At 37.2% G+C, this 24263-nt stretch overlaps 1 protein-coding gene across 2 annotated transcripts in view; it reads right to left on the bottom strand.

The window, feature by feature from the left end:
• Positions 1 to 23760, bottom strand: part of Mettl14 (methyltransferase like 14) — a 364896-nt gene extending 341136 nt beyond the window's left edge. For both annotated transcript variants that reach the window (XM_090409120.1, XM_090409119.1), the window contains exons 1-2: positions 23492 to 23760; positions 16152 to 16249 (exon numbers count right to left, since the gene is read on the bottom strand). In XM_090409120.1, coding sequence (XP_090265246.1) covers positions 16152 to 16249; positions 23492 to 23566 — 173 coding nt within the window. In that variant the 5' untranslated portion in view covers positions 23567 to 23760. The remainder of the gene's footprint in view (positions 1 to 16151; positions 16250 to 23491) is intronic.
• Between the last annotated feature and the right edge of the window lie 503 nt (positions 23761 to 24263).

The following is a 24263-nucleotide window of genomic DNA, read 5'->3' as shown; positions in this document are numbered from 1 at the left end:
AATCAAATGTAAACAAATTCCTCCTTTCCCAACCCACCGCCCATACACAGTACTAATGTACTATAGGTTGACAAACCAACCTCCTGTGTATGGGCTCAAGATAAAAAAAAAAAAAAAAAAAAAAAGCAGATGTTAGCAGATCTCCCAGTGTGATTATAATGTAATAAGTTGCAAGAACAAGGAACTTTGTAAATACCTGGAACAGAGAGAGAGGGGAGAAGAGAATCTTTTGGAGAGTAGATGAGAGAAGCCAACTTTGGATAAGGATTGAATGCAGTACAGAGATTGTACTTTTAGAGTTCTGGCTATTTTTTTTTTTTTTTTGTCCAGGATATAAGAAACAATGATGGGATTACTATAGTCTGCATGTTGAGAGAGAGAGAGAGATATGAAGAGATGGAAAGAACAACTAATTTGTTGAACATTTTTGGCATTGTAATCAGTGGACAAGAAAATCTGGCAAATAAAGAAGTGGACACCTGTAAGAGAAACCTAGGTAAAAGAGAGAGATTGGAAGCTCTGCTGACAATGGTTTTGATAGCACCATATTGCTAAGAGGGAAATGGTATGTATCTATCTGTGTGGGTGGGTTTTCTGTAAATTAAGAAAAAAGGGGTGCCATTGGGAAGACGTGTGATTAGAGTATCTAGAAAAGGCAGGCTATTACTATTTTCTTTTTCTATAGTAAACTGGATTCTGTGGTGCTGGTTGTTGAAATGGAGGAGGAGGGAGTCAAATGTGTCTGAGCCATGTGGCCAAATAGAGAACACATCATCAATGTATCTTAGTCAGACAGGAGGCTTGAGAGGAACAATATCAAGAGCATGTTTCTCAAAATGCTCCATATAGAAATTGGCAAGGTAAGAGCCCATTGTTGTATCCTCAATCTGTTTATAAATGGTATCTTTGTAAGGGGGGGGGGCATTTTTCAGTAAATTGAATGTGTCAGAAAGAAGGATTCTGGTAAAAAGAGAGGTGACATCAAAGCTCACCATGATATCATTAATGTTTAAAACTAAATTTTGGATTCAAGATTTGAAATTACTAAAATTTTGATGCAAGATGAAGAATGATCAATAAGTGGGGATTAACTGTTTGGCTAACATAAAAGAGAGGGAGTCAGTAGCATCTACTATGGGATAGAGAGGGTTATTACGTTTATGAATTTCTGGCAATTTGTACATCTGGGGGGGGGGGCTAAATCGTGTGAGTCTTTTTAACTATTTCAGAAGGCCAAGATGTGACATTTTTAGAACCTTTTATTTTTTCATGTTTTCTCTGAAAAAGTTATTCAACTTTTTATTTGAATACTCTGCACTGTATTCAAACCTCATCAGAAGTTGGCTGCCCTTATCTGCTTTCCAAGGATCATTTTCTTCCTCTCTCTGTTCTAGGTGTTTACTTGTTAACATGTTAACAGTTCCTTGTTATTACAACTTATCATATTATGGTCAAACTGTAAATACACTATGATGGTTGTATCTCCCTTAGGTAATTCACACCACAACCTTCTGCTTATCTATTTTCTCCAGTGAGCAACACCCATATAGCTGTCCTCAACCAAGAATTGTCTGGCATAGAACACCAAGTGGGATGACCTCCGAGATACCTCATTCCCTTGGTTGGATTATTGTCTTCAGTCTTCTGTCCCAGGCATGTGCACTAAATACATCACTGAAGTAATCCTCTCTGGTATGGAAGCATAGGTTCCTCATTCAACACTAAATTGCCATCAGATAAGTAAGCCTTCATTTGCAAAAAGATATGGCAAGGATGTACAAATGATGTCATACCATATAACACAACATATGAAAGCATACTGCAACTGACTATCATCAAGAACTCCACCTTCCCTCACTGCTTACACCAAAGTACGAAACAACGGAAAGAAAATTAATTCATCAAAAAACGATTTCCCAAAGAGCCAAAAAGCAACAAAATTTGCCTTGTGCCCAAATGACAGTCATGCCTTTTGGTCTCTTGCAAAAGCAGATGACCTTAACTTTTGCTCAACACTATTCCCACTGCACCCATATGGATCTGTTGCATCATCACCCACAGAAAAAGCAAATCACCTGACATCACATTTTTCCTGAAATGTCTGCATAGATGATTTTAATAAATGTTCCCCAACCCAAGTGCCCAGCACTCAATGCCTCCTTTGACGTGTCACCAAAAAATCATCTGTCAAAATTAAATACCAAAAAGTTCCCTTGCCCAGATACATTGCTCCAACTGTCCTGAAAATTTGTGCTCCAGAGTTGACTCATGTTGCCTCTCTATATTTCATACTCCACTAACATCTAAGAAGGGTAATAAATATTTATCATCAAACTACTACCCAATCTCTCTCTCACCTGAATCCTCTCCAAAATAATGGAGAGAACCATCAACACCCAGCTCCTAAACTACCTTGAAGGTAGGTACAACTTAAGGCTATGATTCAGCCATATTTTGACTACTGTGCACAGATTTGCTCACCTGGGTTTCTTGGAGGCCAGGAGGTGGTTGAAAGGATTCAGAGATGAGTAACCAAGATGGGTTTGAAGTTTGCGGGTTACAAAATTTAGTTGATAGGCAGAAAAGAGGGAACATGATAGAAACTTCTAAGATATTAAAGGGGTTTTGTAAAAATTGATGCATTTGAAATTTTTCAATGTATGACAGAGAACTGGGGGGCATCAAGAGCAGGGGAAGTTGTGTAAGAGTGTGGTTAGTAGGGGTGTGCAGACCAGATTTTTTGAATGGAGAGTGGTGGATGAGTGGAATGAATTGTCAAAATTGGTTGTGAGTTCCCTGATGGTGAATGGATTCAAGGAGAAGTATGACAGGATTTGTGGAGAGAGAGAGAGAGATTTGGGCCTCCCACGATGAATCTCTTGACTCCAATGAGATGCTGTAAATAAAAACAACTAATCAGAGCTGACGCTCTTCATGGATAGTGATCACTCTTCAAACATAATCTCCTCGGGAATTAATACAGCAGCAACAAACAGATGGCAGATATACTAGCTAAATATTACTCTAAAGTAAGCCAATATAACAAAGACAAAAGGTGCATGAAAACTGCAAAACATTTGCTAATACAATCCAGAACCTATCCTTCTGAAGATATCTTTACCCTGGACCTCACAATGACAGAATTAGTGAATGTAAAAGCTACAGATCAATAGCTTTGACTAGTACTCTTTCTGTAAACTATACAAAAGAATAATATATACTAGACTCATGAATTAGCTTTTATAAAATAACAAGAAGGTATATCTTCTACCAAACTGCATACAGGTCTCAACATAGTACAGAAGATCAATTATTTTATCTTTGCCAATCATTCATAGATGGCTTTCAAAAAAACCACCAAAGAAGACAACAGCAACTTCTTGGATCTAATAGGTGCCTTCAATTGCATTTAGAGACAAAAGTTAATAAAAAATTGCACAGGATATAGTGGTTATGGATGTTTAGTGTGGATGGAAGAAGGGTGTGTGCGAAGTGTAACCTGAATGAGGAACTAATGAATGCAAATATGAAATTGATGACAGAAAGTGTTAGTAACGATTGTGTCACGAGAGAACGTTTGAAAGAGAAGGATGGTGGGAAAGAGAGGCGAAAAAATGTTAAAAAATCAGGAAAAAGAAAAAGAGCGATTTGAAAACAGTAACGGATGTTAAAAGGGACAAAAGTGAGGCGAGAGTAGCAGAAAGAAACAAAATTGAGAGAACGAATGAAAGTAGAAATGGCGTGACGCAGAAATCACAAGTGAAAAAAATCGAAAGAATAAATGATAGCGAAAAAAGAATGAATGATGGCGAAAGTTGGACGCATGTTGGACTGAAAGTACTGAAACAAAAAAAGACGAATGAGAGTAAAAGTGAGAAGAATAATAGCGAAAGTTGGACGCATGTTAGTCCGAAAGTACGGAAACAAAGAAAGATAAATGAGAGTGAAAGTGAAAAGAATAATAGTGAAAGTTGGACGTATGTTGGACCGAAAGTACGGAAACAAAGAAGGATGAATGAGAGGGAAAGTGAGAAGAGGGGATAGAGAGTTAGAAAGTTAGAAAGATTTAATGATAGAGAGAATGTGTCACAAGATTCGGAAAGTGAATTGGATTGGATGAGGCAAGAAATGAAATGGATGCGGAATGAAATTAAGAGAATCCAGGTCAAAACTATTAAAATAAATCATGATGGCATGAAAGAGTTAATGAAAGATAAGCGAGTGGCGTTGTATGGTGACTCCATTATTAAAGGTGTGCTAAAGGATAAAATGCACAAGGTATGTTTTCCAGGCAGTAAAATGAGTAGAGTGATTGAGGCATTGGATATGAGGCGGGAGCGAGCAGAAGAGTTAATTGTATTAATTGGTACAAATGATTTGAGAGAGAACAAAGAGCATGTCAGAATGAATGTCAGGAGGCTGCTTGGAAAGATAAAAGAGAATAGTGTGACAGGAAGGGTAGTCAGTGTGTTGCCTAGGTATGATTGTGGTGAAATGAAGTGGAGAGCAAGGATTATGAATGATATTCTGGCTGAAATGTGTGAAGAGATGGGAGTACAGTTTGTTAATGTGTGGAATGAGTTTGAGGGACGAAGTGAGCTGTATGGGAGCGATGGACTGCATTTGAGTGGTTATGGTGTAAGTTGCTTGGAGAGACTGCTGCTGGAAGGTAGAGAAGTGAATAGAGAGAATGAATCAGATCAAGAGGGGGAGTGATGTGGAAGATCAGGAGAGTAAGACAGGAGAGATTGAAGAAGTGGAAATGAATGGGGAAGTGAGTGGTATGAGTATAGAAAATGAGAGAATGGGGTGTGCAAGAGGAGCAGGGAAACAGGGGAGGCTCAGGGTGGACAGACAGGGGTACACAGCGTGAGAAAGGTGGATGCTCCAAGAGGAGGTGAGAGCATGTGTAGGCAGGAAAGAAATGGGATGGGCAGGGATCAAGAGGAAACAGATGGAATTGAAAAGGGTTCTAAAATGAAGAAGCAGAAAGGGAAATGGCCCCAGTCCAGCATGGAGAGATCGCATCGAGTGAGTGGTATCAGTGGAACTAGCTGTAGATCCAGAAATGAGCTGTCATGTTTGTATACCAATGCTAGAAGTATAAGAAACAAGGCGGATGAAATGGTTGCACTAATTGCATCTGTTCACCCAAAGATTGTCGGAATAAGTGAGACATGGTTAGATGAGTGCGACATCCTGATAGGAATAGAGATGGAAGGGTATGATATGTTTCGTGAGGATAGAAGGGGTAAAAAGGGAGGGGGAGTGCTATTGATGATAGAGAAAGAGTTATGTCCATACAAGGTAGAGATGCAAGAGGGAAATGGGGCCAGTGGTTTTGAGGCAGTATGGTGTGAGATAGAGGTGAATAGAATCAAATACTTGGTGGGATGTTGTTATAGACCTGGTAATGTGGATGGTGGTGATAGTGAAATGTATAGTCAAATAAGTCAAGCAAATAAGAAAAGGGTGATCATTATGGGTGATTTTAATTATGGCAATATAGACTGGAATGAAGAGAGAGCAACTGGAAGTAAAGAAAATGAGTTTCTTGAGTTTTTGAGGGATAACTACCTCAGACAGTATGTAACAGAGGGCACACGAGGATTAAGGGTCTTGGATTTGGTCATCTCATCAGAGGATGTAATTATAAATGAGGTGTCAAATCATCCACCAATTGGTGAAAGTGACTATGAGGTAATTACCTGGGTGCTTGCCAGAAGTGCAAGGACCCCTGTGAAAAAAGGGTATATGTGGAACTACACGGGGGGTGATTATGAAGAGTTCGGGACACAGCTTGCTGGTGGAGCATGGAATGAGGAGTTAGCTGGAAAAGAGATCAATGCAGCTTGGGGAATTTTCAAAAACTATTTAGTAGATGCAATGTCTAAATGGATTCCAAGGGTGAAAAGGTTAAATAAGGTAGGTGTGAGATGAATGAATAAAGAGATTAAGCATGCGATACAGAGAAAAAGGGCATTGTGGAGGCAGCATAAGAGAAGTGGAAGTAACCAATTTCATGAGGTCTACAAAGACCAGGCAAGGAGGGTGACTTGGTTGGTGAGAGTAGCTAAAGAGAGGTATGAACAGCAGTTAGCTAATGAAGCTAACTTCTGGGAATGATGTGGAGGACACTGACGTGTAGAAGTAGGGAGATTCTTGTTCCATTGTATAAGGCTTTGATTAGGCCACAGATGGATTATTGTGCCGAGATTTCGTCACCAGGTTTTCAGAAGGATGAAGAGATGTTGGAAAGGGTCCAAAGGCGACTGACTAAGGTAGTTTCTGACCTCTGGAATGTTGAGTATGATGAAAGATTGAGAAGATGTAATTTGCAGAGTCTGGTGGAGAGAAGGAAGAGGGGAGATATGATAGAGACCTACAAGTTGGTAAGGAGTTATTATAAGATCAATGGTGGAGAAGTTCTACAGAGAATAGTGGGAGATCAGGGGAGAACCAGAGGTCATCCCTGGAAACTGTATAAAGAGGGTGTGAGTAGGGGAGTGAGAGGCAGGTTTTTTTTAGTGCAGAGTTGTGAATGATTGGAATGCCTTGCCTGAGAGTGTGGTGTCTGCAAGGAGTTTGAATGTGTTCAAGGCACAGTATGATGAGATGTGTGTGTGTGTGATAAAAGGACCTCCCAGATGAGTCTTTGACTCCACAAGGTCTTGGGAAATAATAATAATAATAATAAAGGGGAACGCATTAATTTGGATTTCAGATTTCAGGAAAGGAAGAAAAATGAAAGTAAAAGTTAACTGAATTTATTCCAAAATGCATCGAACTTAGGCTGGAGTCCCACAAGATTCTGTTTTAAACCCACTCCTATTTCTCATCTATATGAACAATATTCATCCTCACATAATAAATGACACAAAAATAGCATGCGATGCGGATGATATAGAAATCTGGCACACAAGCAGTAATTCTCAACAATCTGAAAAAAAAAGTCCTAAATAAATAATAAAAGGCTTAGAAAGATGGGCAAAGGAACTTAAATGACAGATAAACCTGGAAAAAATGAAACTGAGTATCTTCGCTACTGATAGAAAAAATAGACACAATTACATCCCCCAAATTAAACTATATAATAGCAAAATAGGAAAAACAGTCTCCAAAATACTTAGGCCTAACCTCTATATACTGAACTGAGATTTACAAATCATATTACAAATATATCTAACAAATCTCTTAAAAAGCTTTGTGGAATAAAGTGGGAGTGCAAATCCGAAGACACTCAAAACTACATATACGGCACTCATATGATTCACTATGGAACATGCCTCATCAATCTGGGCTCCAGTTTCTACTAGCTCAAAAGAAAAACTTGACAGAGTACAATCAAGAGCAGCAACAATTATTATAGGTACAGTCTCATCCACAAATAATTTAAAAGCTCAATAAGAGTGTGGGCTTCACATTCTAGAAGACAGAAGAAAACTCTCCAGTAAATTCGCTAACAGAATCAGGAGCCAAGAACATGATCCCATCTCACTCAGGAATTTCAATGCCTGGACAGGAAAATCTAGACTAAAGAGATCACCTACTTCACAATATGATCATGAAATTAGAAAACAGATCAACTAGAGCACCTGTCATTGAAATAAGCAAAGAACCATTCTTTTCCACTATGCTACCAAAAAACATAATGATTAACTTAAATCTCCTAGAACCTTGTTCAAAAAAGGATTCACAGCATAAAAATAAGAGAAAAGGACTTGACACTATATATCACTTAATTTGAATCATGTCGTTGCCTATACTGATGGATCATCTGATAAAGCACTCAACCAAGGAGGAGCAGGATTTTTTCTAACTCTACCTGGAGGCAAGGAAACGCAAGTCAAAACCACAGCTGGCAAAATAGCTTCAAACTTCACTTGTGAATTAGCAGTCATATAAGCAGCTCTCGAGTTCTATCTTTCTAATCCAGTAATAAACATTACAGAAGGAATAACCCTCTACAGTGACTCAAAATCTGCACTTGAAGCATTAAAAAATGGAAAAACAAAATTCACACAGGAAATTCATGCACAACTAACAACTTTAAATTTGAAAAATAAGAATAGTACACTACAATGGATACAAGCTCATGTAAATATTGAAGGCAATGAGCGAGCCAAAGAAGCAAGACACTTACCTCAAAAATTACACTCACTATCAATAACTGATGCTAACTCTGTCGCAAAAATAAGATTGGTAAAACAAGCTATCAAGAAGAATAAAATCAGCGAAATTAATGAAAAGAAAGAAATAACCACAATCACCACCAGACTAAAGATGGAACATTTCAAAGGCATGAAAATTCAGCTGGATGGTACTAGAAATTACACTACAAATTACAAGGCTTGTTCAAAAAAAAAAAGACCAAACTTTTGCTATAAAGACTTTATTAATAGCTCATTTTACAACATTTTAAGCACTGTCCCCGTCAAAGTAGTCCCCTCTACTGGCAATACACTGTTCCCAACATTTCCTCCATTGTTGGAATGCTTCCTGGAATGCACTTTCTGTGATGGCACATAGTTCTTTTATCTCCTCTTCTAAATCTCCTCTATGGTTTGGAAATGCCATCCTTTCAAAGTGGTTTTAAGTTTGGGGAACAGGAAAAAGTCTGCTGGGGTTAAGTCAGGAGAATAGGATGGATGGGGCACAATAGATGGCTGATGTTTTGCCATATAACTGCAGATGAGGAGCGACGCGTGAGCAAGAACATTGCCGTGGTGCAACATCCAAGTCTGGTTTTCCCACAATTCAGGCCTCTTCCTGCGCACAGTATCCCTCAAGCATGCTAAAACTTCCTGGTAAAACTCTTTGTTTACCATCTGATCATGTGGCACAAATTCATAAAGAACAATGCCTTTCTAATCAAAAACACAACCAACATCACCTTGATCTTTGACTGACTCATCCATGTTTTTTTTTTGGTTGAAGAGACCCTTTCCTTACCCACTGAGAAGATTGCATCTTGGTTTCAACATCACAGCCATAAACCAACGTCTCATCTGCTGTTATGATGGTCTTAAGAAAGTTTTCATTACCATTTGCACTGGCAAGCAGTTCCTGACTGATTCTAACATGGTTCTCTTTCTGATCATCAGTCAACAAATGCAGCATGAATTGTGCACTGATGCAACGCATCTGAAGTTTTTCAGTCAAAATTTGATGGCAAGATCCTATGCTGATGCCCACTTCCTCAGCAACTTCTCACACAGTTAAATGACGATTTCCACAACTCTCAGCACAAACTCTCTCGACATGGTAGTCATCTGTTGATGTAAAAGGTCGTTAAGGCCTGGGATCTTCACGACTGATGTTCTGCCCTTTTTAAAATGCTTAAACCACTCATGGCACTGCGTTCAGCTCATAGTTCTCCCCGTATGCTTGGTTAAGCAATTGAAATGTCTCGTAAAATTTTTACCAAGTTTGCAGCAAAATTGCACACACTCTTCAAGCTCTTTCAATGTCACTTTGTCACTAATCTGATGAACTGCTTATGCATGTACTCACTTCAGTGGATGTAACTTGACAACTAATGCTCATAGCAGAACAGGGCAAATGGCAATTTGTTGTCAAACCTGCCATTTGGTGCACTCAGTAGCTGCAGTGCACTCTCTGTGCCAGTTAGCATGCTATTTAAAAAGTTCGGTCTTTTTTTTTGAACACCTCTCATATGCAAGCTGTCCAGGAGTTGAACTAACACCTGCCCATATCTATTCTTGTTCAGCAATTGTTGCTGCTGCTCTACAGAAAATTGACCCTATAGAAAAGCCCTACTCCATCAAAGATCAACTGATGGCCAAAGAGGTTCTACAAGCCCACAATCATATCTAGAAGCTCTTCAATGGACTCAACAATAACAATAATAACTAATAAATGATTGCCAGAATGAATTCTGCCAATACTGTTCACATATACGGGATATGCTCACCTATGTCATCCGCCTCTGGATAAGTACCATGGAAAAGTTTGGCAAATCCCAAGTGGTTGCACTCAGAACTTTTGACTGGATCTCACATAAGAGCCTATTAAGTAAGCTCTCATCATCAGTCTGTCTTGTGACCTCTGCAAGTGGCTTCTTACCAGTTTTTCTAAATGGATGCACATTGCACATGATGTGGATAGTTCCCTATCTTCTATGTAACTAATGCTGGGATCCCACAAGACCCTGTCATCTCACCTACCCTTTTTCTTCTTAAACATCCATGACCTGCTCCAGTTGACCATCAAGCCAATAAATAGTTTTGCTGATGACAGTACATATTCTACATTCCTCCTCCTCCTCACTTGACAAACCTTGCACCACACAAACCACCACAATCCACAGTACAATAACTTCCGCAATCCTAAATTCTGATCTCCAAACCATTCTTCAATGGGACTCAGTAAACCTTGTGAATTTCAATACCTGCAAAACACAGTTCTGCCTTATTTCCCACAAAAAAGAACCACATTCTCTAGTCTTACCTTTGACAACACCCAAATAACTAGGTCACATGAGATTTCTCTCCTTGAAAGTACCTAGACATCAAGACTCTCTTGGGCATAAACACATTACAACCACTGTCTCCTTAGCACTCAAAAAATTAGGATTCCTCTTTTGCTAAAGGCATTACTTTACCTCTGAACAGCTGTTAACCCTGTACAAATCTGCCCATCCATCGAGTACTGCTCACATATCTAGAGCAGTACCCACAAAAGCTCCCTAAAAATACTTGACGCAACACAGAAGGGAGCAACCTGACTGATTACTCATCTCTTACCAACTCACTCCAACCCATCTTGCACAAGAGTTTAGTATCTACTACATGCATCCTTCTACTATTATACATCTACTATCTAGGTGTCTCCATAGTGCAAATGGAAGAACAATGGAGTATTGCACCCTCTGACTAGAAAAGACTTGAGTTTGATTCTCGTCGTGACAAGAGGAATCTTTATATAGGCTTTTTCACTTGAAGGTGAGTAAGCCGATCTCACATGGAGGTAGCACAGTTTTTTCTCCCAGAAACTCGGTTTTTCATCCCAATACAGAAAAATCAGCCATGAGAGCACATGGAATTTACAGACAAGAAATACTGTTAGTGGTATTAGTAGGCAGTAGATGGCATTATGTGTTGATAGCAGTAGTGTTATTGTAGTGGGAATAATCGAAGTATTAAGTAGGGAAGATAGTGACTCATGTATAGAGAAGTAGAGTGCTCTCCCATGATGAGTGCTTGGACTCCTTGGAAGTGCCACATAATAATAATCTTCTATAAATATTTCCAAGCTAAAGGTTCATCAGAATTAACATCAATAATTTCCCTTCTTTCTACCAAATCCATTGAAAGGCATGCAGCTTCCACCCAATGCCACTTCACAGTCCAACTCCATACTCAGAGAACAAGTTTTTCTTCTTCCTCCTCCTCCTTCATTCCTGCTGCTGCTGTTCTCTGGAACAGCCATCCATTGCATGCATTTCCTAAGTGATACAATGCATAAGCTTTCAAAGCTAATTGTGAATAAGTTCCTCTTCATATTAAATGAAGAGTTGGCATCACAAAAACAAAATCGCAAAGAAACAAAAAAGGGTTTTTGCTAACAGGTCAGTCACTGAAGGTGAGTAGAAGAATACACTCATTATTACACTCGGTTATGCATAGTATCTTGACTACTTAGGACTCCTTCAGCCTGATAATGAAAAATATTTATTCCATTCCTTAAAATAGAAAGGGGGTAGGGAAGCTTTTTTTGTATTTACTAAAATAAAGAGCCAAAAGACTTCAGTTCGGTGATGCAAAAATTATAAAAATCAAGTGAATGTTAAAATTCCCTTACATGCTTACCAAAATGGCCAATTTGTGGTTTGATCATTTAAAATTCCTTTACAGGAGATGGTAATTTTTCCTCCAATGAAATACATGCTCTCTCTCTCTCACACACATACAGTAAAGATTTTAAACTTTATTATGTTATGTTGTACGTAAGTAACAAAATATATTGTGTCATGTTGTACTTGCCTATGGAGAGGGACATTAAAAATTCTTGTGCTTTCTGTTTGGCTACTGGGGTAGGCACACGATGAACTCTGGTCTGGTTGGCCAAGTTAGCATACCCACTCTCCAACCACTAGGTCACAAGTTCAAATCCTGCTGCAGACATGGATGTTTGTGATTGTCTTATCTTGTGTACTGCTCTAACCTTTGATATGGCACAGTATGACCTTTGCTGTCCTTGCACCATTAAAAAAATAAATCATCATCATCATCAGCTTATCATCAAAACCACAGCTATGTGTAGAGAGGGAAGCAATCCATTTTCAGGATATATTAGTAACCAATATATATAAGTAAGGTGAAAACAATAATGAAGATAATTTCTAGCAGCAGTCTTTTCTTGTAAAACATAGAAGACTATAATGAATCACTGTGTATAGCAACTAGCATCTCTCCCCAATACTATACAGATATAAAAAAATAGTTTTGATTGTAGCAGCAAATTCTGTTTCAAAATAACAAATAAAGGAAAATTATTTCTTTTCTATATAAAATATTATGTATTTTGTTATTGTGTGTGTGTGTGTGTATGTATATATATATATATATACAGTCATACCCCGAAGTTATGCGGTAGGTGGGACCAACAAAAAGCGTGCAAGTCGAATTCGCGTAACTCAGGTATAATTTTGCATACAAACATACAAAATATTAGTTAATTGGGACCAAAGGTTTACAAAAACACCTATATTTTTTAAGAAATATAATCATAATTGTAGTTTTTCGTACATAAAAAAAAAGTTATTTCGATGTCAATGGTTTCATAAAATCTAATAGATTCGTCTGACGGCATAATGTCTTTTTCTTGTCACGTAAAATTTCTTCATAGTAAGCTAATGATTTTTTTATTCTTTGCCTTATGGCTACAATTCGTTCCTCGTTAGAATGTATGTCCTCCATCTGTAAACCTTTCTTTTATGATTGTTCTTACTGTGGATTCCTGTAGATCGAACTTCTTTGCCAGCTCACAAATTTTCATTCCGCCTTCAAAATCCTTAATAATGTTGAGTTTTGTTTCCAAAGTCAATGTTTTTCGTTTTTTGCTAGCTGTAGAAGAATCGGACTTGCTTCCTTTGGACGACATTATTATTTTTTATGTGATTAAATTTTTATCAAGAACATAACATTAAACAATCGCAAGGTTTGTAGACTATAAAAATCGTGTATGAATGGAGACCGCGCGAAACACGTCAGTGCTTGTTCACAGCATGTGCGACACTGGCAAATGCAGCCGATGCCAAAAAGATACGACTAGTGGTGAGGTGTGAAGCAGGACGGGAATACGTACATATATGAAACCGTGTAACTCCGGATTCGCATAAGTCGGGGTATGACTGCATATGTGATTGATAGATAGATAATCTATATAATTTACATTGAGAAGTGTGTGTGTGTGCATGTGCGCACAATTCTCATGATAGTCAACATGGGTTTGCAAAGGGTAGATCTTGTTATAGCAATTTATTTACATTTTGCAATGTGTTCGACACAGGAGATTCATATACAGCAATATTCTTGGACTTTGTAAAATAATTTGATAAATTACCTCATGAGAGGTTGGTGTATAAGCTGCAGAGGATGGGAATGGAAAACAGATTCAGATGGATTGGCTCTCTAAATGATACTACTGTATGATGGAGCAGTGTCTCAAAAAAGGAAGAGGTCTGTTCTTGGGCCCTTGCTGTTTAACTTATTTGTTAATGATACTTCATGTCGAATTCCATAATATCTGAAACATATTCAATATATAGGTATGTATTTCTTAGTTTTAACACGTTCACGACGGGGTGGTGTCAAGCAAAACCATATGTTGCACCGGTAACATAAGGTTTTGCTTAAGTCTATACAGCAGTTTCTGTTGGAGGGAAGAAGTGATTTATTAGTTAGTGCCATTTTTATCTCAGTTGTTTCTAATTGCACTATTTGTTGAGAAATATAATGATTCAATGCATTAATGATGCATAGTCGAAAATTGTCACATATCCCCTGAAGACCTTTCGCATACCCCCCCCCCCAGGGGTATGCATACCGCACTATGAGAAACACTGGACTAGAGCAATATCAGGAATGTTCATCATGGAGATAAGGTTAAAAGAACATAAATTAAAGATGATAGGATCCTTTCTTTCAATGTTACATGGTTATCAGCATTCATTTTGATAAATTATGGAGACCACTACCATGTTAAGAATAATTACTTTAATTTCCCAATGTTTAAATTAAAGTAATTATTCTTAACATAGTAGTAGTCTCCATCATAGAGCCTCCATGGCTCAGTTGGTATAGACGAAGCCCTTTGGTTGGAAAGATCTGGGCTCAATTCCCATATGTGATGTTAGCTGTTGTTGTTGTTAGCATATGAGAATATCCAAGATACTATAATAAATTTAGTTTAATCCTTTATCCAAGTGTGAGCAAAACAAAGTTTGCACCTGAAAGTATCTTCAGGATGGGGTAAGGTGGTATAACACCAGGGCAACTCGTTGCAAAGGTGGAGCAAGCTACCAACACTCCTGTCTTAGTATCTCCTATAATGCAAAACACATCTACTTGCAGATATGTCTAATGTTATGCATTAAGGGAAGGGCCACTACCCAGACTAGTTTCAACCTTTATTGAGGTTTCTTCAGTGGGAGCCAGGCCCAAGCTGAGATACTAGGCAGAAGCATTCGCAGGTCATCTCTACCTATAGGAGTTCAGGACTGGGGTAAGGTGGTACCCCAGTCCTGAAGATACTTTCAGGCGCAAACTTTGTTTTGCTCACACTTGGATAAAGGATTAAACTAAATTTATTATACTCTAACTAAGTGAAAAATAAACTTTCAACATCTTTCTCTAAATCCAGAGTAATTTATTAAAAAAGGGTGGCACACCATTTGGCAACTCCTATAGGTAGAGATGACCTGCGAATGCTTCTGCCTAGTATCTCAGCTTGGGCCTGGCTCCCACTGAAGAAACCTCAATAAAGGTTGAAACTAGTCTGGGTAGTGGCCCTTCCCTTAATGCATAACATTAGACATATCTGCAAGGAGATGTGTTTTGCATTATAGGAGATACTGAGATAGGAGTGTAGGTAGCTTGCTTCACCTTTGCAACGAGTTGTCCTGGTGTTGTACCACCTTACCCCAGTCCTGAAGATACTTTCAGGCGCAAACTTTGTTTTGCTCACACTTGGATAAAGGATTAAACTAAATTTATTATACTCTAACCATGTGAAAAATAAACTTTCAACATCCAAGATACTAGTTTTAGCATTTTTGCTAAAATATCATTGGATATACATTTTTGATACCAAAAAGACTCACAATCGGAAACCGAGTAAGACTGGTCAGAGTTTACTACTTTCTAGCCACGGGCCAGTGTAGGCTACCTTCATTCCCTTAAGTGTTCCATGTCAGTAGATACATGTGGTCAGGGGCTGATGCATCTGTTTAGGAGGAAAAAAAACAAGAATACTGATGAAAAATCTGAGTTTCTGGGAGAAATGAACCTTCTAATCCACCTCTGTATGAGACTGACTAACTCACCTTTACTTGCAAAAACCTGATAAACATTCCTCCCATCATAGACAGGAACTGAACCCAGGTCCTTCTAACCAAAGGGCTTTCTCTATACCGACTGAGCTAGAGAAGTTCCATTTAAGATAGTGAGGAGATTTTAATGAATTAATACAGAAGAGATTATAAGAAAACTAAAAGGTGAGAGGAGAAGAACAAGAGGCTATCCCTGAAAATTATAGTTGTGTAATGGTGTGGTGAAGAAGAGTGTTAAGAGATTTTTTTACATGGAAAACTGTGGATGAATCGAATACATTACCTGAATTCTTTGTGAATGCAGAGAGAGAGAGCTGAGGAGTAGCAGTATGTTAAATATAGTTGGATGAGTGAACTTCCCACAATGAGACCATAACTTTTCTCTCTCTCTCTAATTTTAGGTTCATGGCACAAAATACATAAACACCTGTTTGATATACAGATTAATAAATTTATCACCATTTCTGTTTCCCATTAAAGTGAGTACATCCATTTAAAATTTTAAATAAACTTAAGATAATGTATTATCAAATTATTTAATTGAAATTATGAAATCCAAATGAACAAAGCTATCAACCTTGATTTTCCCTTTGAAGTAGTTGTTACTGCTTTGGTACCTGGATCTATTTGTCTTCCAAGAACTGATTTTAGATTTTCGGCACTTCCAGCTCCTAACTAAATATATCCATTTAAAAGAATGAATAAATTAACAAAACCATTTCTTACCATATAGTCTCAAAAATAAAGCATTTTTTTAGCATTATAAATTTAGAATGAACTCTTCAAAATAGCATATCCTATTATTCAGAACAGCAGCAATTGTGTGTTCCATTTATTTTACAGGATTATAATAAGCAATCATTACAATTTGAAACATACACACAAAGAGATTCATTCACAGAAATGAAACTTTACAGAAATTTACAGAAATGAATATAAAAACATTAAGGGTTGTTCAACTTTTGGTTTTACTTCTGATATATGACACACTGGAAGAAATGGTGTCATTTACTTTTACATGTGAGATGATCCAATAGCTAACCTGTTTTGTTTATTTTTTTTTCATTCAGTTTGTTAAGAAAGGATTGCACAAGAGATTGGACATTAGGCAACTCGTTGCAAAGGTGGAGTAAGCTCTGATCACTTTCCTTAGAATTTTTTTTGTGTGTGTGTGTGTGTGTTGCACTACGTGCAGCCGCAAACTTGACTTATTTGTCTGTTTGCTTACTTGGGAAAAAGGATTAAAACCTTAGCTTATAAAATTGCTTGGTATCTTTAACATAATATATACCCAAGGTAAAAAACTTTCTACATATTACTCTCATCCTGAGATTTTTATTTAACGAGGTCAAAGCACCTTATGACAACCTGTTGAGGTAAAATATTTATAAGCTCTGTATTACTTCACCCTTGGCATTTTTTAGGTCTGGCTCCTACTGACAAGACCTCAATAAAGGTCAAAACTGGTATGGGTAGTGACCATTACCTTAATACATAGCATCATACATTTCCATAGGAGATTTTTCTTGCATTAGGGGGAAAATTCTAAGGAAAGTGATCAGTACTTACTCCACCTTTGCAACGAGTTGCACTACATGCAGCCGCAAACTTGACTGACTTGGGAAAAAGATTAAAAACCTAGCGTATAAAATTGCTTGGTATCTTTAACATAATATATACCCAAGATAAAAAACTTTCTTTCTCTTAGTTTTAAGAGTATATATATATATATATATATATATATATATATATATATATATATATATATATATATATATGTAGAAAGTACTACCTGTCTTGCACTACCTGTAGGATCAGCTTGTCTTGCATCACTTGCAGGCGCAAACTTGACATTTTTGTCTGTTTGCTTACTTGGGAAAAATGGAGTAAAACCAAGTTTAAAATTGCTTGGTATCTTTAACATATATATATATATATATATATATATATATATATATATATAAAGTTCCTTGCTTTTTTATGGGCAGACTGGAAAACAGGCAAACAGTAGAAGAATGTAAGAAGTATATCTGCTACCATTTTTAAGGACAGTCACATCTGACACCACCCACATAATCAAATGGAAGAAAACATTATGCATCATCACATGTATAAGACATTTTTATAATCTGCAACTATTTTAAAACACCAACATAACTTAAATACACTGATGATTTCAAAAGTTCTTCACAATCTACTTCTCTTGTTAAACAAAACATTTATTCCTGTAACTAAATATTTTGCTGTTGTGTTTGATAAGTGGTATGACTTAAGTAGAAACCTCATTAATGGTAGTGAAGTGTCTCCCACAGAGCAGTTATTTCAACTTACAGAACAAACTAAAGTGTAGAGAAATCATGTCAGAATTGTAGAGGGAGTTAAACACACTTGCCATCCATGAGATCTGACTTCATTTCAAATGTGTGGCCTCCATCAATGACTTAACCTGTAACAAAGATAATTTATTAGATTAAGAGAGGTTGGATGTGTTCACTGTAAGAACTGACTTTGCGGTGGTTCAATATCTCATATCTATGTTTCTATGGCAATTCTGAACAAAAGTGGCCTACTTTCAGTCTCATAATGATGCAACAGCTTTACTCTTGCAAGCTACTTGCTTGCCTTGTATCAGCTGGTATGGGACCCATTTTATTATTATTAACATCTGACTTCCATGGAGTCAAAGGACTCATCATTTGGCAATTTTATTTTAATTCAACAACATTATAAATATTGTTGAATTAAATAAACTCTTCGTCTCACTACTCCACCAATCTTCATCATCTAGCACCAACGCCATCTACTGCCGACCACCACTAGTGCTTTCACAGACAATCACAAACATCCATGCCCACAGCAGGATTCGAGCCCACAGTCTTTTGGCTGGAGAGCGGATATGCTAACCACTCGGCCAACCAGGCCAGCTAAAAAATTGGGAGTAAAGAGGGACAATAATTATTACTATTAGTCATCTCCAGGGAGTCCAAGGACTCATCGAGGGAGGCATCTACCAACTCTGTCTCCACCACTCACAATCCACTAACTGACCGCAACTACACCAATGCCATCTATCACCCCCCACCACTATTATTTCCACAGACAATCACAATCCATGCCCACGGCGGGATTCGAGCCCGCAGCCTTTTGGCTGGGGAGCGGATATGCTAACCACTCAGCCAGCCAGGCTGGCTTATATGTATTATTTAATTATTGCTCAATCCAATGTGATTAAGGTGCCAAATGTTTTTAGCCCAGGGTGCTCAGACTTATTAAGATGGCCCTGGTCATCTACAGCTGTCAATAAAATGCTACTTCTTGGATCACTTCAATGTTTGTCAGTCTTTACAGAAGTAAGATGCATGTCATGATACCATGCTTCAAACCAATGCACTATCTCCACAGCTTTATGCCGAGCACTGTGAATCTCAGTCAGGTTTCAATTTTGATGTACAAACACTAGTCATTGCATGAAAAATCAGAATCAGATTTTTCCTCCATTCAGAAGTCATATTTCACAGAACAAGAACACCAAAAGCAGAAAACAAGCAGACAATATACAGAATCTGCATACAAATGATGTATGCAGATTCTGTATATTATCAGCAGAATCTAGTCATGCATGCATGGTGTGAAGAACTTTTGAAATAATCCTTATAAATATGGTTATGTGATACTCCCCAGAATATGAGAAACTGCAATTCCTAAGAATTACAGTTGTCTTGGATTCACAAGTTCCTGATTGGGAATGTTTAGCACGTGACCTTGTAAAATGTCTCTTCCACTTGAGGTGGGCACACTTTTACACATTCAGTTATATTACGATACGAATTTCAAAGTTTTTTGGTAGAATTTTTGTATAAAGCTAATATCTGTGAACTCTCCTCACCTACACATTTAGAAATTTAAAAATACAGTCAAACTTGTTCACATTGTGTTTACATCTTTTCATTTAGCAGTAAAGCTTCCATTGGCTTACACACATTCATTCTTTATCACCTACTCCATTTACTGCTATACACTGCTCACATGATACTAGTGATGCTCCTGTGAGGCCTACATGATGACTGGTTGAGACAGGCATGAAATACCGATGCCTAGTCAGTTGTTCTCCAGGTGTTTTGTTGACAGGTTGTTTATAGTGACCTCTGACTTTGTTTTTATTTTTTTTTTTTTGGTGGCAGGTGTAATATTGCATGATTTGTGTTTATTGCGCCACTGTGCATGGCTCCTAAGAGATCTCAATCTTCTGAAGCTGGTTCTGTAGGTAAAGCATTAAGAAAAATTATCAGTTTAGCCACAAAACAAGCAATAATAAAAGATCATAATCAAGGGATATGTGATAAGTTAATCTGTGAAAAATATAGCATGGTAAAAATATAGTAAAAAATACAATAATTAAGAACAAAGACGTGCTGGAAAAAATGAAAGTATCAGATTCCTCAACTAGACTTTTTAAAGGGAGAGAAACAATTGTCGAAATGTAAAGACTGCTAGAAATATGAATTAGAGAAAAACAATTGAGAGGTGATTCTATTTCTCAGGTCTTTATTTGGAAAAAATCAAGGACTATTTTTAATGAACTAGTTAGTGAATAATCTACTTCCTCATATGCTTGATTCTCTGAATTTACTGCCTCTCATAGCTGGTTCAAAAAGAGGTTAGGTATCAAAAGTGTTGTGAGGAATGGGGAGTCTGCCAGTGCCAAAAGTGGTATTAGAATAGTTTAAAACTAAGTTTGTAGAACTCATGGAAGAGGAGTGCAATCAGGTCTTCGATGCAGATGAAACAGGTATCTTCTGGAAGAAGTTGCCAAGAAGGACTATTGGTATGGAAGAGGGGTACAAGCTACCAGGCCACAAGCCCATCATGGTCTGCTTCACTTTGCTGTGTTGTGGGAATGCCTCTGGAGACCTTAACATCAGGCTTGTTTATCATTCAGAAAATCCGAGGATTTTCAGGCAGAAGAAGATCACAAAAGCTTTTCTTAGGGTTCACTGGACTAGAGTGTCTCTACTGCACAGATAAAACATTTTCTGGAACCTTTGTAGGAAGTTCAGGAGATGGTAACTTTCCATCCTAACACAGAAAAGACAGACAGAACTATGGCCTATTTTAAAAAACTGTTGAATGAAGAAAAAAAATAGACCCCCCCCCCCACACACACACACAGTTTCTTCAAACCTCTGCCAAGAGATTCTCCTTCAACCTTAACAGAAAGAAGCACCATCATTCCAGAGATTGATCTGTAGTGACAACTACAGAAGAAGAGGTACAGTACATAGAAAAACTCCAACACTTTTGTGAGAGACTTCTTCACAACACTAATCCTTTTCCTCCTTACCACACCTCTCCATCACCTCAAGCTTAACATGTACAAGATCAAGATAAACAAAGCTTTTTTATTATTACGTTACATTAATGGCATTAAATTATATTAATGCACAGCATTAATGAAGTTTTCTCTCTACCTTATATTATTATTATTATTAAAAGAGACCTCCAGAGAGTCAGGGACTCACCGAGGGAGACCACATACTACACGCACCAGCTATCATACTTATTCAATTCATTCACACTTCTCACACTTATCACATCCAATAGTGATCCATTCTAATTACCCACCATCCTAGGGAAAAATCTAGCTCTCCTTCATTTCTTAGTGGAATTCATTTGCAGCTTCCAAGGATGCCCTCCTCTCTTTTTTCCACCTTCCATAAAATGAAAAAAACTCCATCAACTGACTGAAATCTTGTATATCTCAATCATATCACTCCTTTTTCTCCTGTTTGCTAGTATCTGCAGTCTACAAATTCTCAATCTGTCTTCATAATCAGTATTCCACAATCCTGATATTTTTAACACTTTCTCCACTGTATCAGAATCACAATGTAAACCAGGAGATCATGCAGGAAACCTGCACACAATAGTTCAAGTGAAGTTTGCCTCTTTACAAGGCCTTGTAAAGAGGCAAAATGACATCCTTATCTTTAAGTTAATGTTTGTTTCAGCATTGCAGTTATCTTTTCAGTTGTATTTGCAACCTTTGCTACATGGCCCCTGAACTTCAACTTGCTATCTACTAACACTCCAAGATCTCTAGCCTAATTAGTTTCTTCTAGCATAATTCCACCAATATAATATGACATTGGGTATCTAATCATGTCAAAGTGCATGACTTTACATTTACTGGCATTCATTTTCCCATACTCACACTTGCAGCCTACTTAAATCATTCTACAAGTACTGCATATCAGTAGCATTCCTGATTTCCCTACCTATCTTTCCATCATCAGCAAATCCTTCCCAATATCATTAATGTGCAGATTGAATAACTGTGGACCAAGCACTGATCCTTGTGGTACACCACTAGTTACCTTAAATCTTGCAGACTCACATCCCCCTTATACCACTTTTTGATATCTGTCAGTCAGCCATCCTCTTAACCATGCTAATATTTCATAATCCAAACCGATATTCTCCAATTTATGCAACAGTCTTCCATGCTGTATTCTATCACAAGCCTAAGCAAAATCCAAAAGTATCATGGTGTATCCATTCCCCTTATCTAGTTCAATGGTCACATTATTAGAGAATGTAAGCAAGTTGCTAAAACAAGACCTTCCATTAGTAAAACCATGCTGTTCATTGCAAAGTAGAAATTCACTGTCAATCCATTTCTGAATGCAAGCCCTAACCAATTTTTCCAAAATCTTCACCACCACTCCTCAGATACTGATTGGTTGTTAGTTGGATACATTGGTCTTTGCACCACCCTTATGCAAAAGGATTACCATAACTTTTTTCCATTCCTGAAGGATCTTCCCTGTTCTGATACTCAAATTATATAGCCTGGTCAAAGGAATAGCTAGTTCAGCTGAACACTCTTTTAGCACTTGTGCTAATATCCCATCAGTTCCTATTGCTAAATTTTTATTCAGTTTGTGCAATGGCTCTAATATCTCCTCTTCATTCTCCTGAGTTTTTTCATAAGCGGTAGCAATGAACTCAATGTTGCATACACCAGATTGATAGTTGTTAGTAAAATGGGCACTCTTTAGTTAAACAACCTCTTCTGCATATGTCACCCTCACACTATCTGCATTCAGAAGATTTATTCTTTCATATGCGTTCTTTCTTTTACCAGCAGCATATCGACAGAATTCTTGTGGATTGTCTTTAGCTTGCAGCACCAGTTTCTTTTCATACTCAGACTTAGCTTTCCATACAATAGTTGTGACTTTTCTGGCCTGCTGATTATAATTTTCATGATCTTATATATCTAATTCAGTATATTCATAATCAAAATTTTATATATCTGAAAGTTAGATGATAAATACTTAGATAAATACTGTAAATAGTTAGATAAATACTGTATGCACAAAGTAGCTGATACTTAAACACAATATAATTACTTGGCATCTTAGAAATATAAATGGGAAACATACTCTTCAAATAGCATGCACTGAAAATTATGAAATTATTTGCTCAACATTACCATATGAAATTTTAATGTCAAAAAATGTTGCTTCTCATTAAGCATAACTACAAAGCAGCTATCTGCAGCAAGCTAATCTTAAGAATTCGTGAAAATTATTTAAGACATTAAAAGAGTCCATTGAGAAAAAAATAAAAATAAAAAAAAGTTTAACCCAGTGATCTCCAAAGCCCAAAGAAACGTTAAAGAAATATGTGAAAGGCTAGAAGAAAAAAAAAAAAAAAAAACTGTAAATGCAAAGTTGAACTAATACTGCAAGGAATCCTAGAATTGCACTAATTCCTTTTATAACTGAGATCTCCCAAAGACATTTATCCAACGATTCAGTTTTGTTCATGTCACTGAAAGTAGGCATACATTACACATTCTGAGGGGGAGAAATTAATAATTTGTACAAATTAATCCACCCATATTGATTATACCTGTTTCGCAAGCAAAATTTTTCTCCTTTGAGACTTTTCTTTCATAAGTTTAAATGTTTGTTGTACTCCTGCCATTGCAATATGCAATTCTAAGCCTTAGGCAATATATATTTAAAAAAAAAAAAACACGATCGAATAAATGTCATTAAAAATATTAATTATTTGAAATAATATGTTATGTCTTTCAACATAAAATATCTTCTTCACTGTGAAAAACGATTGTCATAACATACAATCAATTCACAGATTACCACGGCACGAAAAACCTAATCTGTGATATTTACCGATATATAACAATGCTGCCATCTACCAGGAATTGTACGAATATATAAATAAATAAATACAGAAAATATTTAATATTTATGATTATGTGCGGCTTCCAGTGATGAATGGAATGAAATCTGTGAGAAAAGTAGTAACTGAACTCTTAAAAGCAGGTGGAAAAGTGGAACATAGGAAGAGACTACTATCATCATTCTGGCACACACACGCACACACACATACACACAAAGAAAGGCGAAGTAACGAATTTGAAGAACTATCGATCCATCAGTGTACTAAGGATGACATTCAAAGTCTTAGCTCATTGGTTTGTGCAATTCTAGATCTTGCACAGCCAAATAAAACAGGAAGGATTCAAAAGTGGTCTCAACATAATACACCATGTCAAACTTCAACAACAGATTATTACACGGTGAAGTGAATATTGTCATCCATTATGTTTTGGTTTTATTGATTATGAGAAAACCTATAATTCGGTAAAAAACCTTTC

This window comes from Typopeltis vanoorti, chromosome 19, assembly GCF_054136105.1.
Source record: "Typopeltis vanoorti isolate ZY-2024b chromosome 19, IOZ_Tvanoo_1.0, whole genome shotgun sequence".
Lineage (NCBI taxonomy): Eukaryota > Metazoa > Arthropoda > Arachnida > Uropygi > Thelyphonidae > Typopeltis > Typopeltis vanoorti.
Note: the sequence above shows the minus strand (reverse complement) of the source record. Positions and strands in the feature narration are given on the sequence as shown.